Genomic DNA, 13,065 nt, shown 5'->3' with positions numbered 1-13,065 from the left:
TGGATTATTTCAAGAGTCTCAAATACACGAGACAGTCCTCAGAATGTGGGTGATTACGTGCCAGTATTGGTTACAAGGAAAGGAGCAGGAAGTGCAGGCAGGCCCTGGAGTGAAATTATAACACGGTGCCCCAGGTTTAGCAGATCTTTACAGAGCACCTACTGTGTGCACAGCATACGTAACATCCAGTCAAGAGGCAAGTAGAGCTAACTGGATTCTAAGCAGCTGCTATGTTAGGTCCAAGTCAGTGCCGATAGCCCATCCCATAGGAAGAGACTAGATGTGTGCTGGGCTCAGGAACTCAAGCGCATGTGTCAGAGGGCAAAGGAGTGACCCAGAAGGACTTAAAGTGACTCCTGTGACTAGGGTACTTGGAAAGAGTCCAAGTGAGACAGAGGCAGGGGCTTCCTGCTCCAGGGTAGAACTGCTCCCTTCCCTTTGGTCCTCCGTTGTCAACAAGCAAACACACCTGGCTAATGAGAGGGTGTTGAAAGAATAAAGGAATGAGACACTTTGTCCCAGAAAGAGAGTAATAGTTTGTCTGATCTGTCATTGCGCCACTCAGAATCCCCTGAAGGGGATTTTCTTAATTAAAAAAATTTCGTATTAAGTTTCCAGAAATGATGGAACCTAAGCTATTTACAAAAAAAAAAAAACCTTTACAAACTTTGAGTAATCCAAAAGAAAAAGGTAAAACTCAACCATGACTCCTTCCCCAGATTTTACTACTTTTACTCAGGTGAGGAGAGTGAAGTCAGAGAACTGTGAGTTCAAGACCAGCCTGGATTCTTTATCTAAAGAGCACAAATTCTCTGTCCCGCTTCACCATCACACACACACACACACACACACACACACACACAGAGAGAGAGAGAGAGAGAGACAGACAGAGAGAGAGACAGAGACAGAGACAGAGACAGAGAGACAGAAACAGAGAAGAAGGGAGGTGATCTTCCCTAGCACCCCTAATATGTTAGGGATGGGGCTCTGCTGGAATTCCCAGCCTGTCAGAACAAAATAACTTTTATCCAGGTCCCGGTCCAGCTGGGCCATTCAGCCAAACTGAGCAAAGCTGATTCCAGAAGGGCAAACGAGGAGGATGCCACGGAAAAGAAGAGGCCCCAGAGTCATAAGCAGGAGAAAAGAAAGGCTAACCAAGAGTACCGTGGGGTGGTGAGGAAGGATAGTTTTCATCAGGAAGGATGGTTTTTGTCAGGGAGAGGGAGCCAGACCGAATACGAAAGAGTAGCATTCAGGTGTAGGGGTGTAGGGATAGCTAAATAGCAAAGCATATTCCTGAGACCCCGCTTGCTTCCGCTCTTTCCTATGCATAGCTGTTGGTTTTCCCTTTATACGTCTTGGGTTTCATTCCTAGGTGGGCTACTCACTTTCTGATAGGCCCCAGACAAGTGTCTTACTTGGGCTGGATGTTAGCTTCCAACTTCGTAGAACAAGGCTTTGGAGTGTGGCGTTTGGAACGGCTTCTGTGGGGGTCCTGTTGTATGCTTTACGATAGAGAACTGATTTCAAGTTTAGAAGGAAACGCCAACAACCATTTGGAATCTGGTTGTGCCTCATGCACACTGCCTGGATTTAGTGCTAAGCACTTCATGGAAACAAACAATTATAATTGTTTTAATTACCCAGAGTAGCTAGTAATTTCGAGAAGACTTGGGAGCTCTGTCTTAAGAACGCTGTTATTACCCTGTCACTTTGCAGCAGCCTTTCCAGCACAAGCATGATAATTTCAATGTCCCAGGAGTGGGGGCATGGCTGCTATTAGGGTGATAATCTTGTGGGTTGTTTTTTTTTCCTTTTTCCCCTCTTAGTATAAAGGGTGACTGAGTGGTGAGAGTCAGTTTGCAACCAATCTAGCAACTTGAATCCGATGCAACCTGTCCAGGTCACTGCCAGGCCTCCGGAAAGCCCCAGGCAATGAAGCATTCTCATTCCCTTGGAACTTTCAAAGGGTGTCTGCCAGAAAGTATCACCTATCAGATGCTACACTGTGTGATTCCAGAGTTCTCTTTGCAATTTGCTTTCCCTCGGCATCAATATGGCTAAAGGCAAAGGGGGTGATAGGCAGCTTCTCAATTGAGTCTGCAGGACCCCCCCCCCCCGGACAGTGAAAGTCACCTGGCTGGAACTCTCTCTGAGCAGTTAATCCTGAGCAATTTGAAGCCTCCCATCTTTCCTGCACACATGCAGGGCTTTGAACAGCTATGGGTTTTCCGAAACCAAATGAGAAGTGGTTGGATTCGGTGTGAATTTCACACATGCACCAGCAACTCTAAGGTTTGGTCTCTCTGCTTGTCCCCCCCCCCCCACCACCACCCCCATGAGGAAATCGCAAGTACTCAGTTAAACTGCTTCCCTCCAGGGTTTATGGCTGAGTCCGGTGGGTTCTGGGAGAAAGGGCCTCTGTCCACCTCCTACTTGGTCTTTGTTGTTTTATGTGCAACCTCACCTTGCTCCCCACCAAAAGCTAAAAGGTTGCCTGCGAAAGAGCGGCCCATTTTAGAAGGGAGCTGCCACTGCCGCTAATTAGTCTCTCCAAGCTTGGGCGGGCTCTTCTTACCAGGAATGATCCCCCAGAAGCCCTGCCCTAAAGAAGCCACCTCGCCTGCATCTCTAGGCAACTTCCCAGTGCTAATTTCCCTTCCCCTTTCCATTTGCTTCTTAGAAAATTGGTTGCATCTGATAATAGTAATATGTAAGATGCATGCCACAATTTTTGCAGTGTCAGAATTATTATTATTTTTCTCTCTGGCTGCCCACTCACCTTTCTATATCTTTAAAAATGCTTATTAACGTATTAATTAACTGATTTATTTGATGATATATATCAGTGATAGATAGATAAATAGAGAGATAGAGAGAGAGATAGATAGATAGATAGATAGATAGATAGATAGATAGAAGAGAGAGAGAGAGCAAGCGAGAGAGCACACATGCATGTGTGTGAGCGTGCCATGGTGCACAAAAACTCTAGGGCGTCCATTCCTTCTTCTACCATGTTGGTCCCTGAGATCCAGCTCAGGTCATCAGGGTTAGTAACAAGTGCCGTTATCAGTACAGTCATCTTTTGGGGCCCCAGAGTTATTTGTATTTTTGATGAAAAAGTAAAAATAGTGTTTGAGAAGCAGTGCCAGAGTTTAATCTTCAAGGAGTCCTTGGGTTCCCGGGTCAGTAGAGGCTAAGAAATGAGAAAGATTTCTCTTGGGGGTGGAGGCAGGCTCAGTATGGATGAAGTACTTGCTGGTGTTGTTTCCCAACACAGGCATGGATGGAAGCGAAAGATACAGGAGAAGACTGAATGAAATCCTTACCATGGACAACAGTGCTTCAACTCAGAAATGCACCAAACAGGACTAAATGCAGAAATACCCCAAAACCTCTTGCTCGACTTAGAACCTGTTCCATCCTTTACCCAGAGTTCTCTGATTGGCTCTGGGTTCCACAAAAATGCTCTCTGGCAGTGATTCTCAACCTGTGGGTTGTGACCCCTCTGAGGTGGGTCCCGTATCAGATATCCTCCATATCAGTACACATTACGATCTTAACAGTGGCAACATTGCAGTTACAAAGTAGCAACCAAATAATGTTATGGGTGAGGGTCAGCACAATATGAAGAACTGTATTCAAGGGTCACAGCAGTAGGAAGGCTGAGATCCACTGCTCTAGTTCAGGAATGAAGGATTTTGAGAAAAGGAGAGGAGCAAGCAGAGTGTCCAGAAGGAACCGTGTCCCAAGAGACCCCATGAGGATACAATGTGATTGTACTGCTATGGGCACAGCTGATCTGGAGCAGCTCCAGAGGGTGGGTGCGGTCAGCTGAAAAAGAGATATGAAAACAAAGAAGCTCTGAAATTCACCCCAGGAAACAGGAAAGAAAACACCAGGTGGAGGTAGTGACTTTAAAAGCAGAGGGAATAAATGAGAGGTTTGGCTGTTTTGTCACTATGCCAGCAGAGGGCGTAAGATACGACAAGGGTTACTTTGCTTTTCAGACTTGGGCAAAGGATAGAGGGTCAAAGGAGAGGCATGGATACACGTATTTATACATTACACACACGCACACATGAACACACACATAAACATTTTTAGAGACCAGTTTAGAAAACGAAACGAAAAACCCAGTAGACTGCAAAGTGCGACCGAGTTCAGAGGTGGTGTCTGCACACCCTTACCCTGGCAGGGGGTATGCCAGCAGTAATAGACGCTTCGCCCCTTCCCTGCCTCTGATCTCTTGTGCTCACTGTGGTGCTGTCTCACATCTGGCTTTTCTCTGTTGTCATGCCTACGGCCTTACTTCACATCTATTTTCTTCACTTAACACAATCATGACGGTACCCTAGAGAATCTTCGTGACCACCATTTGCCCCATCTTCTGTTCATCCTCACCTACTTTGTTTCTCAAAATAGTCCCAGCCAGCATTTCTCCTACCCAGGGCCTCATGAGCAGTGAGAAACACAGACGCTCAGACTTTGGCCACACCTACTGAATCAGCATACTTTTGAACAAGACCCCCCTCCTAAGGGATTCACTTGGAATTTATAGTTTGGGGAGCTGTGCTCTACTTCCTGCCCTATGTTTCTAAAACAAGATTCTGACCATGTCTATATCTTTTTAAAAAATCATTCATGTCTTTTGCTCCCTCCTTGAGGCCCACATCTGGGGGCTTGACTTCATATGCCATAAAACACACGCTCTGGTATGTATGGCTACTACTGCCCACTTTTGTAGCTACCGAGTCTCACTTCCTTTCCTAACAACAGCAGACTGCTCAGTTGGTCATTGTCTAGACAAGGTTTTCTAATCCTTTTTGCTTCTGAGGCCCTTATTTCTTTCCTTTTGCCAGTTCTAGCTCTGTGTCCGGTTGGACATCCCCTCTGCTGGAAGTCCCTCGTGCTATGTACTATCCCATTTGGGGGTAGCTAGGTGCCCTTTGGATGGGATCTCATATCGACCATGCATACATTCCTACACAAAGGCACTGGGCCCTTCACACTGCTGTGATTTTCTGTGTGCCTACATTGCCTTTCCGTCTGTGTTCCATCATATTAATGCCTCTCTATGCTGTTCACATCATCCTCACTGGACAGTAGGAACGCACCTTGCACAGGGTGGGGGTCTCAACAATGTACTGAATTGAAGAGAAGGTGGAAAGGGTCATAGTGGGTAATGGTATATACAGAAGCAAGGGAGTCAAAAATAAGCTTAGAGTATGAGCAGCGTGAAGATCAAGCAAACCAAAAGAACCCGGAGAAGAGGAAAAAAAATAGCAGAGGACCGTGCTAAAGGAGGGGTGAGATGGACCTTTGAAGTGTTAGAGTGTTGAGGACACCGGAAAGACTAGTGAAGCACTCTGCTCTCATTAGCATGGAAATAGAAACCCAGGGCTATGAAGACCAAACATCAGCCGGCGTTCATCACTATTAGGAGAAATAATGTGTGTGGGCTCTAACGTTCCGGATTCTGATAATACAAAGGAACACCACTTCTATGAAAACAGACTTTGTAAGCAGTCCAAATGCTGCGAGCTGGGTGACCACACACCAGCGTTTGTTTAAGACAGTCCTGGGCTACACCTGTTGTGAAGCTGCAGTTATTATTAGTGGCCCCGTCAACCTTAAAAGTATCCAAGTATGGTTGATAAATTATGTGATCACTGTACAAATACTCAGCACTTATGGCAGCCTTCCCCGAGCCAGGTACCATATAAAGTACTTCAGGAGAATATTTCCATGAGCTACTCACTGAGATTCTTCTTGAAGTTAAGATTATAATTTGAATGTTATCAAATTCCTCATTTGAACGTATACAGATAAATGTCTGTAATAGTTCATTGTGTTGCACAACCTTCAAACCCTATCTAACTCTCAAATATTTTAGTCACTCCCAAAAGAAATTTGGTACAAATTAAGAGTCATTGCTCCTTCATTCCTCCCAGGCCCTAGCCCCTGGAAACCCTGTCTTTATTTTCTATCTCTATGGGTTTGCTGAGTCTAGACACTTTGCATTAAATGGACTTATATAATAACTGGTCCTGGGGTCTGGCTTTTGATATTCTAATTTTTCCAGTGAAGGAAACTGAAGTTCAGGATAGACAAAGCAGCCTGCCTAAGACACCCCATCTCCTGGGAGGAAAGTCAGAGCAGGACATAGGTGTGTCTGGGCTGCAAACCCGCATGCTTAGTCACCACGATGTGCTGACTTCGCCTATGCAAGGTGGGCACTCATCACAGGTAATTTTACCAGCATGTCACAGTACCAGTACCCTCGTGTTACTGTCAGATTCTAGAACTGTGAGAAAGTTAATCTCTTCTGGTTGAGTGATATTTTGTTATGCCCAACACAACACACCAAAGGCAGTCATATTAGGGGATAAAAATGGCCGTGAACATAAAGTAGGACAAATTAATTCTCATTTCTGAGTTCAAGAATAGTTTCCGAAGGAGAGTAAAAGAAACAGTTTGAATGCTAGCGTCAACAGTAGAAGTGAGCACATCTCTGCAAAATACTTCATTTGATATTAGGTTTTTAAATTTTATTACATCCGTTGGAATTCTTTAGAAAATATAACAAGTAAAAGACAAAAGAAAAAATGCCCATTATACTCTGCTAATATGCTATATTTTAATCCAATCTTTCTGAAAGCTTAATTACATAGTCTGTATGTGATTGAATTATCAAAGTATGCACTCAGTGGGGATAGGTGAGAATGCCTTCCTCAATCTTTTCTAAAGTGCTGCTTAGCCTGTTAACTGATAGTACTTGCTGAAGCAGAGATTAGTAATATATGTATATCAGTAATATATGTATACATGCCAATAAAGAATATATTTCACATTTATGTACATATCCCAATAATTCCTCATAGGACCAAAGCCTGTTAGGTATGGACTATGCTCTCCTTTGTCCCTTTCCCATAAATCCCACACATCTATCATTTCCAATATCATTTTATTTAAGTATGACAAGAGAATGTAGATGATTGGGAAACAATGCTGAGGACAAAATTCTATCGACTTTTGATGTATTTTCTTCTCTAATATTTTATGTTTTTCATAGCCAAAACAAATTTGACAGTACATGGGGTTGCCCCTTCTGTAGTCCTTATAAGGGTTGCTCTAACCTTCGTCGAAATGACTATTAACTGTTCATAATAATGGCTATGTGTTTATGATCTAGTCAAGCTGTCCAAGCGGAGTTAACCAATCACACTGTCCAAAATACGGTGAAGAAAATAGTTCCTGATAAGCATGGGTCTCGTTGTTGTACAGCAGCACCCACGCTCACTGTGGGCTTTTTTTCATAGTATTCTGCCTGTTGTTTTAAAGAGGGAAAGGAAAACTTGGTCTGCATAGTGGAATTTGGTCAAGAGAATTTCTACTGGTCTTGCCTATTTAAAAATACTCAGCCACATACACAGCAAAAATATGTGAAGACCACCCCCAATCCTATTTTGTGTGAAAGTATAATAAATCTGTTAGTTTCCTGTGTATCATTCCATACTTATGTAATTGTATTTATCTCTAGGTTATCCACACTGTGTATACATACTTTACATATGTTTGTATGTTATGTTGTGCCAGGCATCAGACTAAGATCTCATTGTGAATTATCTTGCTTAGTCCTCACGATAACCCTCTGAGTTAATTTAATTGCTATCATCTCCATTTCACAGACTGGTAAAGTGAGGTTCAGACAGATTCACTCATTTCCCCAAGATCATACAGCGTTTGTTTCCTCATGAGAGGGTTGTCATAGTAACGTACACCAATCCAGTTTGATGTTTGGGTCAAGTAAATGCTTATCGAATGCCCATCTAGATATTCAAAATCATAGGTACCTGGAATGGATAGATGGATCTGTGAGCTACATTATTTGCCTCCATTCATTTAGTGAATAGAGAAAGATTACAATCCAGATGTATTTAACAAACAGGTTCTGACAACTCTAGGTACAAAGAAAGTTCCATAACCTGAATTTTACAACTAAGCATTTGAAATATTATTACCTTTGTGAGATGATGAGTTTGGAACTCCAGAAATCAGTTCTAATGGTTATGACCCAGTAAATTGGACATTATATAACTAAGTTCAGAAACATTAGCTTGAAACAACACAAGGACTAGAGATGTAGCCAGTGGTAGAGCGCTTGTCTAACACATGTGAAACTCTAGGTTTGACCTCTGATACATCACAATTAGAAGTTCTGTTTAGAAGGCAGGCAGTGCTCTACGGCTAGCCAAGGGAGGCGAAACCCGGACCATAATCAGGATTGGAGTCTCCGTTTCTTATATAAGAAGACTGACTGATGGCAGAGGCTTTAGATCTACAAAGGAGCTTGATTAGAATGTCATAGTGTACCGTCTTAAACAAGAGCAGATAATTATACAGAAAATTAGAAGAGAGAAGGAGAAAACCAAAAAGCTGTATATTAACAGATATTCTGTGAAGGACATACAAACGTTGAAGAATTGGATCATAAGTGGTAGAAAAAAATTAAAGGTTGCATGTTGAGACAGAACCAAAAAGCCTACCTATTATGTAACACATTCCACAAGGCTGGCCAATTTCAATGTACACTAGGAAGGGAAATGCCTGTCCCGAGATGGGGGTGGAGTACTTGAGCCACAGGAGCGCCCAGACTCCAACTGCAAAAAAGCTAAAGGCTTCGGGAACCATTTGGCAATATTTGCAGGGATGGAAGAATTGGTGGATTATAGTCATAAACATGGTGGGGTCTGAAGGAAAGGGGCCAAAAAAAAAAGCCTTACTTAAAACCCTTCTGTGATTGTCTTTGTATTTTAGTGCGTGCAGAAGCTTTTAAGTAAACACATGTATATAAACATACAGAGCATGGCAATGTTGATAGGGAATAGGTACCGTGATGGAAAAATCTGACCAAAAAATGGAGAGAGGTAGGAAGAAGGGAGAGAAGGAGAGAGGAAGGGAGGGAGGGAGGGAGGGAGGGAGGGAGGGAGGGAGGGAGGGGGTAGGGAGGAAGGGAGGGAGGGAGGGAGAGAGAGAGAGAGAGAGAGAGAGAGAGAGAGAGAGAGAGAGAGAGAGAGAGAGAGAGAGCGCAAAGAAACTGGAGTCCAGGATTTAGTCCTCACGACAGAAACGGTGTTGGAAAAAGTATTGCTGCCATCCTTCTCCCTTTAGAAATTCTTTTTTTTTCCTTCATAATAAAAATCCCGTGGCAGCTCCTTGTCTGGAGGACTTTAAAAATAGGAGCGATTTCATCTGTCTGGAATGGTCTGTGTCAGCACTTGCCCTAGGCAAGGTTGCCACACAGGCCTGAAACACCCCCACTTCCCATCCCCCCTGGCCAGCCCTTTCCTCTCCCACTCGACAACCCCATGCCCTTTGCACCCCCACTTCCAGCTCCAGGCCTGACTCCCTTTTCTTGGCCAGTAACTTCAACACGGTCTCCCACATCAAATCACGCTCTGCTTCCCTTAGCCTTCTCTCCAGGTGCGAGGGGGTGCAATCTCTTTTGCCCTTTGTGGCCTATCTGAGTTTAAAAATAGGGCCTTGGTTAACCCAAATGAATCTTAAATTGGAGCTCTGTGCAGTGTAACCAGAGGAGGAAAGGGAAGGGGGTGAGCAGCATAGTTTTGGTCAGTGGGGGAAGTGGTGGGGAGGTGGGCTACCTTCCTGGAAGCTATTAAATCCCAGATGTAGACTGTTCAGTGTGCCACTGCCTTAGGGTGACCCCTGCTCTCCTAGTTGCTCTTAATTCCATGGCTCAGCGACTTGCAACTCCACTTCCGTGACCCCACACCTGGCTTCTTTCTCAGCACGCTGGGCACCCTCCGACTTTGCTTTAGCTAGGGGTTTTCAGCGGCATGTTTTTGTGACGGTCAGCCAGGGTCCAATTTTCCCATAGCCATCTTTCCTGCAACAGCGTGACACTTGGGTTGGGTGATGGTGGCCCTTAAAGCCATACTGAGCTCGATGAGATTTGCACACAGCCGGTCCTATTCAAAGTGCCGGTTCCCAGAGAAGCCTAAGAAAGTGGCACCGCTTTGGGCTCAGAGTGTGTGGGGGCTTTATGAAGAAATATGTGGGACTTGCGTGAATGGAACATGCTGTATGGAGATTTTGCGGGCAAAGCTGCCAAAATGAAATTTACTCAGAAAACTCATATGATGAATTCGATCAACTTCCAGTTAGGACAGCAATCCCTTAAAAGCCTCTACTGTACAAGCTCTGAGCCAGACTTGAGGAGTCACAATGAAAAGAAAGGCTGCTTCTTGATATGGAGGGATTTTTTTTTTTTTCAAATAAGGGGGAAGGCAGACAAGCAGGGTAAGATGTGTCCTGCTTGAGGTAAGCCAGGGTGAATGGGAACTCAGGGAGCATCTGGAAAGCTCTCCTAGGGCAATGCTATCCGAGCTGAGTAGGAGTAAGCCAAACCAAAGAGAGGTGGGAAGGGCAGGAAGGCTGTGGAGAAGGAATGACATGCGCTGAGGCTCGGAGGTATGAAACGCCTTGACATGTCAGGAGAGCTGCAGGCAAGCTGAGATCAGTAGAGAGCCATGCGTCCGGGAGATGGGGCAAGAGACACAGCTGGAGAGGCAAGCGGGCAGAGTGAGAGAAAGGAGATGCCATCCTCCCTGGCTGAGCAGTCAGGCTCTTCCCAAAGGAGGACTTGAAGTAGGGCTACGGTAGGGTCAGATTTACATCTTGATTAAACCGTCTGTCGGTTTGGGGAAAATCATTCAAGCTGCCTGCAATAAATGAATTAAGGCTTTTTTTAATGTGAAGGATAAATGTGTAGATCAGTGACTGCTGAGTGCAAGGTTATCTCTTCCAAGAGGGCTTGGCATTAGTCTGAGGAGTTCTTAGCGATGTGGCTAGAATATCTGTAGGGAGATCTGTCTGTATCTGTAAAGTTCCGAATGTCTTTTTGCAATGCGCAGGTCCTCTAAACAGAAAGGCTTGAAGAAAGGCATTGCTTCTCCCCCTTACCATGCATCCATGCTAGGAACTCAAACTGTGCTACAATCTGTTTTGTTTAGCAAAAATCATCCGGAAAGGCGCTCTTTAACCTGAGTTGCAGCCACCTTAATCTTTCGGAAAAGGAATATTTTGGATTAGAATTCTGCAGTCATTCTGGAAATAATGTAAGTGCTTTTTGTTTTTTAAACAGGATTTTGTGTGTCTAGAAATGCTTCAAGATGCAGTTTGCACCTAGGTACACAAGGCTCAATCCCGTATTTAAAATGCAAAACCTATTTATACCTTGCAAAATCACTGTATTTAAAACCGACTTCCCTCCCCCCTGCTTTGTTTTTTAAGCTATCTTGGTTTGCCAAACAAATTCTTCTGCCTTATGACCCTTTTCTGTTACTCTTTGACCAGCTATCAGAGTCTTATCTATTTTGAATGGTTGGACTTTAGTCCCCAGAATTAAGACTCCTGACCTCATGACTGTTTAGGGAGATTTCTTTCCCCATTTCTTGGGATCTAACTTTCAGAAGGTTCTTCTGCTGCATCTTGCCTTGGCATATCTGTAATCTGATGCCTTCCCAGAAAGGCTCATTCTTAAGTGAGCATGGGCAAGGGGAAAGGCGAGACTCAAATGTGAAGCCAGATGTTTTTATGAGTCCTCGTAGCCAGGGATGAGTCTTGCCTCTATCATCCTACCCAGGCAGGGAAGCGGTGATTGAATCGTCACCAATGCAGAGTTTATAGATCAGCAGTGTTCACTGTCACTGGGAACTACGAGGGGGGCTTTCTGAGAATGGGGAAGGTATATCATCTCATTGACATAACTGTTACCAACTATTTCTGGAAATCTAAATCGTCCCGGGGTTTGTTCATTTGATGTTGACCTTTATCTGGTACCAAAAAAAGAAAAAAAAGAAAGAAAAAAAACCTCTGTCACTGCTGCTGTGTTCTACCAATTGTTTCACTGATGTTACTGCAGGTTTGGCTGGAACTGCTGAAGCCCATAACAAAGCAAGTAAAAAGTAAGTATGGAAGATCACTCAAGGAATGTCGTCCTCAACTCACACTGGAAAAGTGATTCTATAACCCCACACAATCCCTCACCCTACTGAAATGGGGAAGAGGGCTTTAGACAGGTTGCCTCAGCCCCTCATCTGTCCAGTAAGTTTAGCAATAGAGAAAATTGCCTTAGTTTAGTCTGAGCTAAAGAAGCTCATGTGGCTGGTCTTGGAGTACATCTGAAGGGTTCTGGTAATTACACCACCTGCAGATGGCGCGTGGGAGCGTATCTCACGGGGCGCCCTGTGAAGCCTCAAGCATCCTTAGTGTTAATCTCTGAGAATGTTCACCTTCTGCCTGAAAATTCTTTCCTTTCCTGCCATCGCCAGCCTTGCCATTTGCTTCAGTTTATGTTCAGATGATTCCTGTATCTCACACGGCACCTCATTTGTGGGACAAGGGTTCAGGGGCATGGCCGTTTAACTAACTGCACAGGCATTTTCCTTTTGCAAGTGGATCTTAACACTTTGGGAAACATTGCTTCAGTCTCTTCCTGGTTCCTTGGTCCACTCTGCTCTTAACACTTTGATGTCTCCTGTGACTCTACTTCCCCCAATTCTGTGATGTATGTCACCCAATTCCAGTAGCTTCTGAACTGATTTTTCTCCAATTAAAGCACCTCTATCACTCTTCAAGGGATCAACTGAAATATATAATCCTGACCACACCACATCTCCCTTCTGCTTAAAATGCTTCCCTGGCTCCCTAATTACCTCTGAAGTTCAACCTTTTTAACATGGTACGCAAAGCTCTAGACCCTATAGTAAGCGATTTGTCCCTCCCACTTACCATTTCAATTCCTGCCTCTGCTAACGTACTTAGCTGTCAGTTCCTCCAGGAAGGCTTCCTCAACCTAGGCTGTGTGGTACTCAAATTGGTCTGTTTAATTATTTGTCTCTCCAACAAGACTGGGAGCACTTGAGTATCTTGTAATTTCCGTATCTTCTTAGAATAATATCCCGCAGTGAAGAACACCCGGAAATGATGTATTGAACGGACGACACTGTTCCTTCTTGTGTGCGGTTACTTTCGATCTAA

The 13,065-nt window shown here is 44.2% G+C and overlaps 1 protein-coding gene across 1 annotated transcript in view; it reads left to right on the top strand.

Moving 5' to 3' along the window:
* Positions 1 to 13,065, top strand: part of Frmd7 (FERM domain containing 7) — an 87,742-nt gene that overhangs the window by 57,968 nt on the left and 16,709 nt on the right. The window contains exons 4-5 of the mRNA XM_075958541.1: positions 11,037 to 11,141; positions 11,948 to 11,990. Coding sequence (XP_075814656.1) covers positions 11,037 to 11,141; positions 11,948 to 11,990 — 148 coding nt within the window. The remainder of the gene's footprint in view (positions 1 to 11,036; positions 11,142 to 11,947; positions 11,991 to 13,065) is intronic.

Source organism: Microtus pennsylvanicus, chromosome X (assembly GCF_037038515.1).
Source record: "Microtus pennsylvanicus isolate mMicPen1 chromosome X, mMicPen1.hap1, whole genome shotgun sequence".
Lineage (NCBI taxonomy): Eukaryota > Metazoa > Chordata > Mammalia > Rodentia > Cricetidae > Microtus > Microtus pennsylvanicus.
The sequence above is the reverse complement of the archived record's forward strand: the minus strand, read 5'-3'. Positions and strand labels throughout refer to the sequence as shown.